Source organism: Entelurus aequoreus, linkage group LG20, assembly GCF_033978785.1.
Source record: "Entelurus aequoreus isolate RoL-2023_Sb linkage group LG20, RoL_Eaeq_v1.1, whole genome shotgun sequence".
NCBI lineage: Eukaryota > Metazoa > Chordata > Actinopteri > Syngnathiformes > Syngnathidae > Entelurus > Entelurus aequoreus.
The window spans coordinates 3,096,061-3,113,560 of record NC_084750.1 but is presented as its reverse complement, the minus strand read 5'-3'; the positions used below and the strand labels follow the sequence as shown (position 1 = coordinate 3,113,560).

Here is a 17,500-nt window from a genome sequence, read left to right as displayed (position 1 = left end):
TACATGTATATACGTGTGTGTATACATGCATATGTGTATATATACTGTACGTGTGTATATATACATGTGTATGTATATACATGTATATGTGTATGTATACATGTATATGTATATATATGTGTATACATATGTATACATGTATATGTATATCTATGTATATGTATACCTCTTTCTATCTAAATGTAAAAATAGAGATAAAGTTGTCATGTAATAAAAAATCTGACCTGCTGATACGATTAATGAACAAAAACATATCTAGAGCCTTTTTATTAGACATTACAAATTACACCCCAACACTGTTTTACCAAACAAGACAACAGACTTGACCTCATATATGAACACTATTTTTAGCTATATGGACAAAAAGTGCAGTTACGTCTTTTGTCCATAAGGTGTCATCTTGCGAAATGTTCACATTTATTTTTATTTGTTTATAGTATTATTTTGTTTCTGCCATATTACTTTGTTTATAATGCTTGTGTTGCTTTGATATGCACATTGAACTTTGTACTTGAGGTACATATATACAGTACATTTTGAATGCGTTGTTTGTTTTTTTCAGGATTTCAGTATAAGTTGTTTTTGAAAATGTTGAGCACATATAAAATTACGCCGATAATAATAACCGTGAGATATTTGGCCACAATAACCATAATAATAAATTTTCATACCGTGACATCCCTATATATGAGTGTATATGTATATATACATATAGGAGAATGTATATGTAAAAAAAAAAATATATATATATATTATGTATGTATATATATATATGTGTGTGTGCGTGTGTGTGTGTGTATATATATATATATATATACACATATTATATTAATATAATGGATATATAATTAATATAAATGGGTGTTAAGAGTATGTGAAAGTTGGACTCCTACCTTGTTTACTTCCGTACGTTTTGTCATCAATCAGAAATATCAAGCAGCTAAAATGCCCCAAACATAAGTGTGGAGTGAGTGTTTTACATTTTTCCCATCATGCATTGCAGGGGATTCACTTCAATTAAATTCAAAATATTTTACTTGTCCTCGTGGGGCAATTAAGAGGCACACAGAGCAGTAAATGAGCGAGGATTTCAAGTGAAACACAACATTATAGTTAAACAAAAAGATATCCATACATACAGAGCTATGTGCAAGTAGGTAGATATTAGATAAAAAAGTGATTGTGGTGCATGGCACATAATAGGACGACAGATTAAAAATATACTAGCGCTATATAAATGGTATACTGTAAGAATCATAATAAAGTGCCCTGTTAGCATAATAACAAGTCTTTGGGGTTAGTTAGGAGCAGGCGGGTGGGGGTGTCGGGGATCAGGGGCCGTATTTATCAAGCTTCTTAGAATTACTCCTAAGAAGTCTGCTAAGAGTTGACTTAAGAGTAAATAAATTATTCGCTGAAAGCTGCACTTAAAAGTTAGTTATCAAGCGTCTTACTCACACTTTAAGCGAAGTGTAGGACTGAATCTTAAGTGTCACACTCAGAGCTGAATTACGACATTACTATGTGCCGTAAACGGAATTTTAGGTGACGTCATTTCTGTGTCCATAGAAATGACCAATCACGGAAGGGAATCCCTTGTCTAAGAATGAAGAAATATCTTAGAAATATTTAAGTGGACAATGGGAGTGTATATTTTGACACTAAACTACAAAATAATACAAAACAAACAATATTGGCAATGAATCAAAAATACATGTTTCCTTTTTGTTGCACCTTTCCTGCTTCCTGCTCCCAGACCGTAGTCGAAAATCGCAGGGGAGACACTTCTCCAGGGCCGATGTATGCTCGGGGCAACACCCTTCACTCTACCCGGCAGTGGGTCTCCACAGCGGACGACTTTAGGGTGAATGATGAGTCCGGCGATAAGTTGCGAATCTTGCTTTATTGATTGCTTGCACACAGCCAACACAAAACAAACTAGTACCCGCCCGCACTCACGCTACCGCTCCCTCTCTTCTCTCGCCCACACACTCACTGACGTCACTCACCTCACATGCTGTCACCTATTAAAGGGCCACACATACGCTACTCTCATAATATTTTCTTTCCAATTCATTAATTAGGCAACTAATTTGAAACTGGTGTGGGTGGCTCTACATATACTAGCCCACTGCAGCCACATGCAGAAATCAACATGGACCCGAAAATTATTAAATCTGTGACAAAAATAATACCCGCTCTGTCTAAACGATACTGTTTGATCAGCTGCTCGTCATCAAACAAAGCCAGGACATCCTTCCGCTCCCTGAACGTTCGCGCACGTCTCTCTCGCCTCAGTGCCATCCCCTGCTGGCAACTCCTAACCTCTTAGGACGCCTCTGAAGGTCTCTTAAATATCGTGGAGAGTAGGAGTGATTCTTAGACTTAAGAAAGTTTATAAATAGCTTTTATTCTTAAGTTTGAGAGTAGGACTAAATTTCGCAAATTCTCAGGACTTAAGTGTAAAATGGCACTCTAAGACGCTTGATAAATACGGCCGCAGGACTTGATCAGCTCTGGGGACAAAGGTTGCTCTTCTTCTGTGTCCTGCAGTAGGGCCAACAAAGCTGACGTCCTGTGGAAGCGTGTGAGGGGTTCTGCATGATTCCACCTGCTAACTTGAGTGTCTGAAGCTCGTAGATGTTAGACAGATTCCTTACAGGAAGTCCAATGATTTTAGAACAGACTTTGACCATGTTCTGCAGGCGCTTTCTGTTCTGGAGGCTGGTAGAGTGGAACCAGCAGGTTATAGAGAATGTAATGATGCTCTCCATGATGGAGTAGTAGAAAGTCAGGAGGATGTTCTTGCTGACTTCGAAGGAATTGAGCCTCCTAAGAAGGTATTTTCGTAATATCCTCTGAGCGGGAGGAAGATTTTAGCCAGTTGTCAAGTATGGCACCCAGGTATTTGTACTCCTGGGGCCGTACTTATCAAGCTTCTTAGAATTACTCCTAAGAAGTCTGCTAAGAGTTGACTTAAGAGTAAATACATTTTTCGCTGAAAGCTGCACTTAAAAGTTAGTTATCAAGCGTCTTACTCACACTTTCAGCGAAGTGTAGGACTGAATCTTAAGTGTCACACTCAGAGCTGAATTACGACATTACTATGTGCCGTAAACGGAATTTTAGGTGACGTCATTTCTGTGTCCATAGAAATGACCAATCACGGAAGGGAATCCGTTGTCTAAGAATAAAGAAATATCTTGGAAATATTTAAGTGGACAATGGGAGTGTATATTTTGACAATAAACTACAAAATAATACAAAACAAACTAGTCCCCGCCGGCACTCACGCTACCGCTCCCTCTCTTCTATCGCCCACACACTCACTGACGTCACTCACCTCACGGCCACACACATACGCTACTGTCATAACATTTTCTTTCCAATTCATTAATTAGGCAACTAATTTGAAACTGGTGTGGGTGGCTCTATATATACTAGCCCACTGCAGACACATGCAGAAATCAACAAGGAATCGAAAAGTATGAAATCTGTGACAAAAATAATATCCGCTCTGTCTAAACGATACCGTTTGATCAGCTGCTCGTCATCAAACAAATCCAGGACATCGTTCCGCTCCCTGAATGTTCGCGCACGTCTCTCTCGCCTCAGTGCCATCCCCTGCTGGCAACTCCTAACCACTTAAGACTTAAATATCGTGGAGAGTAGGAGTGATTCTTAGACTTAAGAACGTTGATAAAAAGCTTTTATTCTTAAGTTTGAGAGTAGGACTAAATTTCGCAAATTCTCAGGACTTAAGTGTAAAATGGCACTCTAAGAAGCTTGATAAGTACGGCCCCAGGTCTACCTACCACAGGCTTCCTGAGACATTTTGAATTATGTGTTGTGCTTGGACATTTATTTTATAACATCCACACATTTCAGTGGGCCGGTTGTGTTATGCAGTGTGTTGACTTTTTTTGTTTTCCAGTTTATTTGCGCCATGAGTGGGAAAGGTGCTTTTGGATTGGGTCATATAAGTAAATGCTATGGGCCAGGTACTGTGAGTGTTTTATCATAGTGAAGTGGTAAACACTTTGTTTTCCCGCAGGAAGTGCTATTAGCTATGGTTGCTACGTGATGCCAGACAGTTGGGTGAACAGTTGGCTCCATCAGCACTTTGTGCCCATTGCCTTTGGCAACTCTTTGTTCTGCACCAGCCTGTCCTGCTACTCACGGTGAGACCACACGCCCTTCATTTGCATTTTAGGGCGGCAACCATTCCTTTTTAACAACGATTCCTGGTGGTTGCCGATACAACATACATTTTTTCAGAACAATACGATCCAAAACTATGGCGTGAGTTGACATGGATTCAGTAACTTTATATCAAAAACAAATCAAGCAGTGCGAGTGTAAAATAAATAGTAGACACTATAGGTGATTTTTCCTATATTGCTGGTATTTCTTGTAAGGAAATTATGTGTACATGAATTATGATACAAACAAACAAGTAAACGACAATTAATGTTATATCTTGTAAGGAAATGATGTATACATGAATCATGGATACAAACAAGTAATAAACAATGCATTCACATCTCATTTGAATAAAGTGCAAGCAACATTTTAGCTTCAATTAACAAGAGGAACACATAACATGTTCAATATTCAAGACATTTTCAATAAAAGTAAGCAACATTTTAACCTGCCACTTCTGCGTTTGTTTTTTAACATAAATTAATTTCCCAATAATAATAACATCAAAAATAAAGTGTAACCAACATTTCTTCAGGTTGAATTAGCAGTAGATTTACCTGAGAAATGAAGTGCAAGCAAATCTTTTCAGATTAAATGAGCTGTGGTTTAACCTACTACTGCTCTTATTTTAATAAACATGGAACAGATTATTCATTCATAAGTAACTTATTTTTCTTTTTTTTTTTTACTTTCTCTGCAATACTAATGTACTATGTTCAGGAAGTCGGTCCTTCGCTGTAACTTGCTCCGCTCTCACGTCCGTCGCTTAAAGTTGTGTTGTGGTTTTATATTATTGTGTTGTCGTTTGTATTTATTGTGGCTTTTGCAATCGTGCTGTAGCTGACAGTTGTTATGTTGTAATCTATGACATTGTCTTGTGGCGTTTACGTTACACACATTTATAATTACTTATGCAAACACCTAATACACACTTACTTGTTGTACACACACTTACACACTTGTATAATTACTTATACACACACTTACACACATTTATAATTACTTACACAAACACCTAATACACACTTACTTGTTGTACACACACATGTATAATTACTTATATGCACACTTACACGCATTTATAATTACCTATACAATCACCTAATACACACTTAACTTGTTGTACACACTTACACACATGTATAATTACTTATACACACACCTACACACATTTATAATTACTTATACACACACTTATACAAACACCTATACACACTTGTTGTACACACACTTACACCCATTTATAATTACTTATACACACACTTATACAAACACCTATACACACTTACTTGTTGTACAGACACTTACACCCATTTATAATTACTTATACACACACTTACACACATTTATAATTACATATTCACACACTTATACAAACACCTATACACACTTACTTGTTGTACACACACTTACACCCATTTATAATTACTTATACACACACTTATACAAACACCTATACACACTTACTTGTTGTACACACACTTACACCCATTTATAATTACTTATACACACTTACACACATTTATAATTACTTATACACACACTTACACACATTTATAATTACTTATACACACACTTATACAAACTTACTTGTTGTACACACACTTACACACATAATTACTTATACACACACCTACACACATTTATAATTACTTATACACACACTTACACACATTTATAATTACTTATACACACACTTATACAAACACCTATACACACTTACTTGTTGTACACACACTTACACCCATTTATAATTACTTATACACACACTTATACAAACACCTATACACACTTACTTGTTGTACACACACTTACACCCATTTATAATTACTTATACACACTTACACACATTTATAATTACTTATACACACACTTACACACATTTATAATTACTTATACACACACTTATACAAACACCTATACATACTTACTTGTTGTACACACACTTACACACATAATTACTTATACACACACCTACACACATTTCTAATTACTTATACACACACCTACACACATTTATAATTACTTATACACACACTTATACAAACACCTATACACACTTACTTGTTGTACACACACTTACACTCATTTATAATTACTTATACACACACTTACACACATTTATAATTACTTATACACACACTTATACAAACACCTATATATACTTGTTGTACACACACTTACACACATATTACTTATACACACACTTACACACATTTATAATTACTTATACACACACTTGCCCACATTTATAATTACTTATATACGCACTTATACACACACTTACACACATTTATAATTACTTATACACACATTTATCATGACTTATACACACTTACTTGTTGTACACACACTTACACACATTTATAATTACTTATACACACACTTACACACATTTATAATTACTTATACACACACTTATACAAACACCTATATATACTTACTTGTTGTACACACACTTACACACATAATTACTTATACACACACTTACACACATTTATAATTACTTATACACACACTTGCACACATTTATAATTACTTATACACACACTTACACACATTTATAATTACTTATACACACACTTATACAAACACCTATACATACTTACTTGTTGTACACACACTTACACACATAATTACTTATACAAACACTTACACACATTTATAATTACTTATACAAACACCTATACACACTTACTTGTTGTACACACACTTACACTCATTTATAATTACTTATACACAGACTTACACACATTTATAATTACTTATACACGCACTTACACACATTTATAATTACTTATACACACATTTATCATGACTTATACACACTTACTTGTTGTACACACACTTACACTCATTTATAATTACTTATACACACACTTGCACACATTTATAATTACTTATATACGCACTTATACACGCACTTACACACATTTATAATTACTTATACACACATTTATCATGACTTATACACACTTACTTGTTGTACACACACTTACACACATTTATAATTACTTATACACACACTTACACACATTTATAATTACTTATACACACACTATACAAACACCTATATATACTTACTTGTTGTACACACACTTACACACATAATTACTTATACACACACTTACACACATTTATAATTACTTATACACACACTTGCACACATTTATAATTACTTATACACACACTTACACACATTTATAATTACTTATACACACACTTATACAAACACCTATACATACTTACTTGTTGTACACACACTTACACACATAATTACTTATACACACACCTACACACATTTATAATTACTTGTACACACACTTATACAAACACCTATACACACTTACTTGTTGTACACACACACTCATTTATAATTACTTATACACACACTTACACACATTTATAATTACTTATACACACACTTATACAAACACCTATATATACTTACTTGTTGTACACACACTTACACACATAATTACTTATACACACACTTACACATATTTATAATTACTTATACACACACTTGCACACATTTATAATTACTTATATACGCACTTATACACACACTTACACACATTTATAATTACTTATACACACATTTATCATGACTTATACACACTTACTTGTTGTACACACACTTACACACATTTATAATTACTTATACACACACTTGCCCACATTTATAATTACTTATATACGCACTTATACACACACTTACACACATTTATAATTACTTATACACACATTTATCATGACTTATACACACTTACTTGTTGTACACACACTTACACACATTTATAATTACTTATACACACACTTACACACATTTATAATTACTTATACACACACTTATACAAACACCTATATATACTTACTTGTTGTACACACACTTACACACATAATTACTTATACACACACTTACACACATTTATAATTACTTATACACACACTTGCACACATTTATAATTACTTATACACACACTTACACACATTTATAATTACTTATACACACACTTATACAAACACCTATACATACTTACTTGTTGTACACACACTTACACACATAATTACTTATACACACACTTACACACATTTATAATTACTTATACAAACACCTATACACACTTACTTGTTGTACACACACTTACACTCATTTATAATTACTTATACACACACTTACACACATTTATAATTACTTATACACACATTTATCATGACTTATACACACTTACTTGTTGTACACACACTTACACTCATTTATAATTACTTATACACACACTTGCACACATTTATAATTACTTATATACGCACTTATACACGCACTTACACACATTTATAATTACTTATACACACATTTATCATGACTTATACACACTTACTTGTTGTACACACACTTACACACATTTATAATTACTTATACACACACTTACACACATTTATAATTACTTATACACACACTATACAAACACCTATATATACTTACTTGTTGTACACACACTTACACACATAATTACTTATACACACACTTACACATATTTATAATTACTTATACACACACTTGCACACATTTATAATTACTTATATACGCACTTATACACACACTTACACACATTTATAATTACTTATACACACATTTATCATGACTTATACACACTTACTTGTTGTACACACACTTACACACATTTATAATTACTTATACACACACTTACACACATTTATAATTACTTATACACACACTTGCACACATTTATAATTACTTATACACACACTTACACACATTTATAATTACTTATACACACACTTATACAAACACCTATACATACGTACTTGTTGTACACACACTTACACACATAATTACTTATACACACACCTACACACATTTGTAATTACTTGTACACACACTTATACAAACACCTATACACACTTACTTGTTGTACACACACTTACACTCATTTATAATTACTTATACACACACTTACACACATTTATAATTACTTATACACACACTTATACAAACACCTATATATACTTACTTGTTGTACACACACTTACACTCATTTATAATTACTTATACACACACTTGCACACATTTATAATTACTTATACACGCACTTACACACATTTATAATTACTTATACACACATTTATCATGACTTATACACACTTACTTGTTGTACACACACTTACACACATTTATAATTACTTATACACACACTTACACACGTATAATTACTTACACACACTTACTTGTTGTACACACACTTACACACATTTATATTTACTTATACGCACACTTACACACATTTATAATTACTTGCCACACCTAGTGTGTGTGTGTGACAATCATTTGCACTTTAGCTTAATTTAACTTATACACACACTTATACAAACACCTTTACACACTTACTTGTTGTACACACACTTACACACATTTATAATTACTTATACACACTTACTTGTTGTACACACACACTTACACACATTTATATTTACTTGCCACACCTAGTGTGTGTGTGACAACCATTGGCACTTTAACTTAACTTATACACACACTTATAAAAACATCTATACACATTTACTTGTTGTACACACACTTATACACATTTATAATTACTTATACACACACTTACACACATTTATAATTAATTATACACACACACTTACACACACTTATAATTAATTATACACACACACACACATTTATAATTAATTATACACACTTACTTGTTGTACAAACACTTACACACATTTATATTTACTTATACACACACTTACACACATTTATATTTACTTATATGCACACTTACACACATTTATAATTACTTGCCACACCTAGTGTGTGTGTGACAATCATTGGCACTTTAACTTAACTTAACTTATACACACTCTTATACAAACACCTATACACATTTACTTGTTGTACACACACTTATACACATTTATAATTTCTTATAGACACACTTACACACATTTATAATTACTTGCCACACCTAGTGTGTGTGTGACAATCCATTGGCACTTTAACTTAACTTAACTTATACACACACTTATACAAACACCTATACACATTTACTTGTTGTACACACACTTATACACATTTATAATTACTTATAGACACACTTACACACATTTATAACTACTTATACAAACACCTATACACACTTACTTGTTGTACACACACTTATACACATTTATAATTACTTATAGACACACTTACACACATTTATAACTACTTATACAAACACCTATACACACTTACTTGTTGTACACACACTAATACACATTTATAATGACTTATACACACTTACATATTATACACGCACGTACACAAACACTTAAACCCACTTTACACGTCACGTCCGTCGCCTAAAGTTGTGTTGTGGCTTTATATTATTGTGTTGTTGTTTGTATTTGTTGCGGCTTTGGCAATTGCGCGTTTGCGTATGTTATGACCTTTCTTAGTCGCCGTAGCTATCAGCCATTTTTGTTTTGATGACTTGAAGACTTGAGTAACATTTAATGTCCTTATCATTAAGTGTTCAACTTCCTAAAAAGTCTGCCGTTCTTAAATCCAATGTTTTCTTTTTTTTAGTATCGATAAAATCGATATAATGCCTTTCAAAACGATCTCTGTTCAATACCTATCTGTTGGAAAGCCAACCTGCCGAGCACAGATCGATAGACTTGAAATTTAGGAATTTAAATCGGTCTATTGATATATCAAGCAATCGTTACCCCACTAATATATATTTCTCTCGCTCTCTCTCTCTCTCTCTCAGGTCCTTGGAGGTCTATTCCCCAAACAAAAGCAAAGTGTTGAGGACCACTGCCTTTGTCGTTCCCTTCATCTTTGACAACCTTCCTGTTTTCTACAGGGTGAGTGAACATGTATAAAATAATATAAATATGTGACGTACGCCTAAAGGAGAACTGCACTTATTTTTATGAATGTTGTCTATCATTTACTATCCTTATGTAAGACAAGAACACATGTGTTTTCCCCCCCCCTGCATTCTAAATAGTAAATAAACGCTAGCAAGAGTCGGCTAACAATGGAGTCAATGTGAGTTGCTCTATTCCGCCTTTAAAGCGCTCTAAAAAAACAACCTCCAAGGTTTTATATACATGCTGTAAATATATATGTAATGTAGTAACATCCATAATAACATGTAATATTTACATATTTCGCTCATTTTAAGTATTAATTTCACAGACTCATCACAACGTTCACTTTTTCTTTCAACAACTACTAATCATGGCAGACTTGATGAGACTACTTTGGGACAAACGATGATACAGAAACTTCTATTTTTGATGCTGAGTATAGAGGATGATCTACAAGTTTTAGCAGCTGTGTGCTTAACAGATGCAGCTTTAGTGAAACACTAAGCATCATGTAGCAGTATTGCTAAGTGCTAAACAGCACATACAAACATAATAAAACAATCACTTACTGTACAAGGTCTGCTCTCACAGGAATAAAGACTGATGGAATGTTTATATCTTCCCGTTTACACGAACAATTCATCATAATCCTCACACAGGGTTAAAAAACAAACGTCTTTTCGTGTCTTTCTGGCCATCTCCGGGTCTAAGTTGGATGTCAAAGTTGACCAACTTGCGGGTTTATGTCCACAACCTTCTACTATCCAGGTTAGAGGCATGATTTATAATCTAGAATTAACTTTCACCAACTCTGAGGCGATGCAGCAACTCAATATGTCAATATAGCAGCGTAAGCTAGTTAGCTCCCTGTGATCACAGCGCCACTAAAAGTAGTTCTTCTGCGTTAGCGCTTATAATACCAATATCGCTAATACTTGGTTAAAATTCAGGTCACGACATGTAAATGGGTACTGTTGGCGCTTTTTGGATGTTTTTAGATGGTTTTATGGGCGCAATAGTGTACTCCCAATGGCCACCTCTTACTTGCAATATTTTACGATTTAGAATGCATTATTGTCTTACATAAGGATTGTAGAGTGCAGTTCCATTTTACCCCTTTGATGCTGTCATCAACCCAATGAACTGATTATTATCAATCAGTTGAGCCATGTACTAATCAATAAAGAAAGTTATTGATCATCATGAATCATTAATTTGAAATAATATTCAATGGAACAAAAGTTTATCAAGTTTTTAGTGTAAATGTTTGCACTGCTTTCCACCAACCGATTAAATAAGAATGTTTAAAAAAAAAAAAAGCTTTTGTAACATAACTTTATAATAATACCCAAGCACTGTCAATTAAATACTCTGTTGATTATGTTAAACTATTCATTAATTACATATTACATTTGTTCTTTATATATGTATTAGTGCTGACAAAATTAGCGACTTAACTCATGTGATAAATAACAAAAACTATTGCATTAATCATAAACACACTTAAATGAAACATGGAATTTATTTTGAGCATAAAAGCTCTTTTACGTTAACCGCTATACAGTTTTTGATCAGATCAATGCTAGTCAGTTAAAATACATCCTGAAAGAACCTAAGATTAAACTAAATATTGTAGTTAAAATACATCCTGAAAGAACTTTAAATAAAACTAATTATATTTAAAATACATCCTGAAAGAACTTTAGATGAAAGTAAATATTATATTTAAAATACATCCTGAAAGAACCTAAGATTAAACTAAATATTGTAGTTAAAATACATCCTGAAAGAACTTTAAATAAAACTAATTATATTTAAAATACATCCTGAAAGAACTTTAGATGAAAGTAAATATTATATTTAAAATACATCCTGAAAGAACCTAAGATTAAACTAAATAGTGAACTACACTATTTAGGATGTATTTCAACTGAAATACATCCTGAAAGAACTTTAAATAAAACTAATCATATTTAAAATACATCCTGAAAGAACTTTAGATGAAAGTAAATATTATATTTAAAATATATCCTGAAAGAACATTATTTAAAACTGTCAGCAAGTTTTGTGCAAATAAATGACATGTGGTTCACGTAAAATATTTTAAAACGTTATTGGATTATATTCTGACAACTAAACTGCATTTGTGTTTGATTTGATTAAAAAATAATAATTTGACAGCCCTACTATTTATATTATGTTTTAATAATGTATCATATAATAGAACATTTTTATTTTGTGTGGTTGTAAACTGTTTCAATACACTATTTATTATCTTGATACATTTATCAAAATAAATACAATTATTTATTTTTACTGTATTTTCTTTAACGTGTGATTATGGTTTAATTTTCACCTTTAATTTCTGATAGATGTTAAGTATTTTTGTGATCATAATGTTTTAAGTCCATATAACGGAGCACAATACAAATATATATCAATGATTATTCATTGATGCGCTCCAGTAGATATTGACGAGTTGTTGTTGTTGTAGCTCCTCCTGTCCTGTGGGGGGAGCTCCAACCCGAGCGAGGAGGACCTCAGCCACACCTACCAGGTGTCCTTTGCCCTCCTCACCTGCTTCCTCTTCACCTCGCACCTCCCTGAGAGGCTGGCGCCCGGACGCTTCGACTACTTTGGTGCGTCCTTCTCGGTTTCCGCCCGGTCGCAACTTGGATGACGACGCCATTTTGTTCCCGCAGGCCACAGCCACCAGCTGTTCCACGTGAGCGCCGTGGTGGCCACGCACTTTCAGATGCAGGCCATCATCGGCGACATGACCTCGCGGAGGGGCTGGCTTGTGGCGCAGGGAGCCACGCCCTCCCTCCAGGGCACCGCGGGGGTGCTGGTGGTCAGCCTGCTCCTCAACTTGGGCGTCATCGCCATCTTCAGCGCGCCGCTGCTCTGGAGGTCATGCCGGACGCCGCGTGGCGACATCAAAGAGCAGTGAGGGCGGGGGCCTGATGGGTCTTTCTTGTGTCAGTCAAGCGCTGAAGATTCAGGTGGGTTTCATTCTCAAACCTTTTGGTTTAATTAAATTCTTATTCATTATAATATATATTTTAATTTTTACTTATTTATTCATTTATATATATATATATATATGTATTATTTAAAAAAAAAATTGTTATTCTACTTTGAAGTGAGCTGGACACTTCACTCTGTGACCAACTGGTCGGCGCCAGAGAGCTTCTTCCTAGATGATTTTCCATGGGAACACAGCAAAATAATAAGACTACATCCATCCATCCATTTTCTACCGCTTTTCCTTTCGACTACAATTCCACTCAAATGTCCAGTTTGCTGCCAAAACACAAGGAATTCACCACTTAATCCATATCTTGGACCTCTTTTACGTCATAAAAATATATATATTAGAGCAACTTTTTAAGGCCTAAAAAGTGAGTTTTTTTAAATTATATTTTAAAAATTAAAACTATTTTGTCATGAGTTTTCAGACTAATACTAATATTTTTAAGGATTTTGCCGTTTTTAAGGTCAATATTGCATAATGATAAAGTTTACGTAACTAACTACCTTTTTATACATGTTGCTGGTAAAACACTTAGACACACTTACACATTTGTATAATTACTTATACACTTACACACATTTATAATTACTTACATACACACTTACATCTTATACACACACATTTTATACACACACATTTTATACACACCCTCACATCTTATACGCACTCATACAACACTTAATACACTTTTACACACATATAAACACATACTGTACTTACACACTTACATATTATACACACTTACAAACACTCACATGACACATATACACTTAAGACATCAAATTCTTACACTCACTTTTACACACATTTAAACACATACTGTACTTACACACTTTTTATACACTTAGACACACACACACCAAACATATACATAAACTCTTAAACACACTTTTACACACGTATAAACCCATATTGTAATTACACACTTACATATTATACACACTTACACACGTATACACAACACATACATAAACTCTTACACACACTTAAACACATACTGTACTTACACACTTTCATATTATACACACTTATACACATATACATAAACTTTTACACACATATAAACACATACTGTACTTATACACACATATTATACACACTTAGACACACCCACACCAAACCTACACTCTTAAACACACTTTTACACACATATAAACCCATATTATACACACTTACACACATTTACACAACACATTCATAAACGCATACACTTTTACAGACATATAAACACATACTGTACTTACACACTTGCATAGTATACACACTTACACACACAACACATATACACTTATAAATAAACTCTTACACACACCTTTACACACATACTGTACTTAAACACACATATACACACTTAGACACACACACACCAAACATATACATAAACTCTTACACACAATTATTCAAACATATAAACACATACTGTACTTACACACTTACATATTATACACACTTACAAACACTTACAAACACTCACATGACACATATACACTTAAGACATCAAATTCTTACACTCACTTTTACACACATTTAAACACATACTCTACTTACACACACTTTATACACACTTAGACACACACACACCAAACATATACATAAACTCTTAAACACACTTTTACACAAGTATAAACCATATTGTAATTACACACTTACATATTATACACACTTACACACATATACACAACACATACATAATCTCTTACACACACATTTTACACACATTTAAACACATAATGTACTTGCACACTTACATATTATACACACACAACACATGTACACTTGTACATAAACTTTTACACACATATAAACACATACTGTACTTACACACTATACACACATTATACACACTTAGACACACCCACACCAAACCTACACTCTTAAACACACTTTTACACACGTATAAACTCATATTATACACACTTACACACATTTACACAACACATTCATAAACTCTTACACTTTTACAGACATATAAACACATACTGTACTTACACACTTGCATAGTATACACACTTACACACACAACACATATACACTTATACATAAACTCTTACACACACCTTTACACACATATAAACACAGACTGTACTTAAACACACATATACACGCTTACACACACAACACATATACATAAACTCTTACACACACCTTTACACACGTATAAACACATACTGTACTTACACCCTTGCATATTATGAACACTTACACACACAACACATATACACTTATACATACATAAACCTTTACACACATATAAACACATACTGTACTTACACACTTGCATAGTATACACACTTACACACACAACACATATACACTTATACATACATTCTTATACACACCTTTATACACATGTAAACACATACTGTACTTAAACACACATATACACACTTATACACACACTCACACACACACACACCAAACATACATAAACTCTTACACACAATTATACAAACATATAAACACATACTGTACTTACACACTTACATATTATTTACACAGCACATATACACTTATACATAAACTCTTATACACACTTTTACACACATAAACACATTCTGTACTTACACACTTATACGGACATACTGTATGCACACACTTACACTCATACACACACGTGCACACACTCTTATACACACACTTACACACGTCTGAGTGTTTGTAAGAAACTTGAAAGTGACTTTAGGACTGTGAGATGTCACGTAAACACACACAAACATACACACATATCTATACACACATACAGTACTGTATATACTCACTAACAGTATATACATACTTGCAGTATACACACATACAGTACTGTATATACTCACTAACAGTATATACATACTTGCAGTATACACACATACAGTACTGTATATACTCACTAACAGTATATACATACTTGCAGTATACACACATACAGTACTGTATATACTCACTAACAGTATATACATACTTGCAGTATACACACATACAGTACTGTATATACTCACTAACAGTATATACATACTTGCAGTATACACACATACAGTACTGTATATACTCACTAACAGTATATACATACTTGCAGTATACACACATACAGTACTGTATATACTCACTAACAGTATATACATACTTGCCGTATACATATAGATATGCACGTGCACACACATATACATTTAGGCCACAATATTGAGCCACAACTCAGTGATAACAAGTTGTTGGTGTATTATATATAAAAACACTTGAAGCCACGTCAAGTTGCTAAATCTTGCTTTCAGTAAAAATTAAATTCCTGCCGGGATTTTTCTTAGTGTTGTTGCTGCTTGTGTTGTAAACCTTGTTGGGATTTTTCACTGGAAACGTGACAACAACAAACTAGCTAAAAGGTGCTTTTCCAGGTTTTCTACT

At 33.5% G+C, this 17,500-nt stretch overlaps 1 protein-coding gene across 1 annotated transcript in view; it reads left to right on the top strand.

Moving 5' to 3' along the window:
• Positions 1-17,500, top strand: part of paqr6 (progestin and adipoQ receptor family member VI) — a 45,605-nt gene that overhangs the window by 28,007 nt on the left and 98 nt on the right. Inside the window, exons 5-9 of the mRNA XM_062029195.1 lie at positions 4,055-4,181; positions 10,986-11,082; positions 13,586-13,730; positions 13,794-14,093; positions 14,235-17,500. The exon at positions 14,235-17,500 is cut by the window's right edge and continues 98 nt beyond it. Coding sequence (XP_061885179.1) covers positions 4,055-4,181; positions 10,986-11,082; positions 13,586-13,730; positions 13,794-14,041 — 617 coding nt within the window. The 3' untranslated portion in view covers positions 14,042-14,093; positions 14,235-17,500. The remainder of the gene's footprint in view (positions 1-4,054; positions 4,182-10,985; positions 11,083-13,585; positions 13,731-13,793; positions 14,094-14,234) is intronic.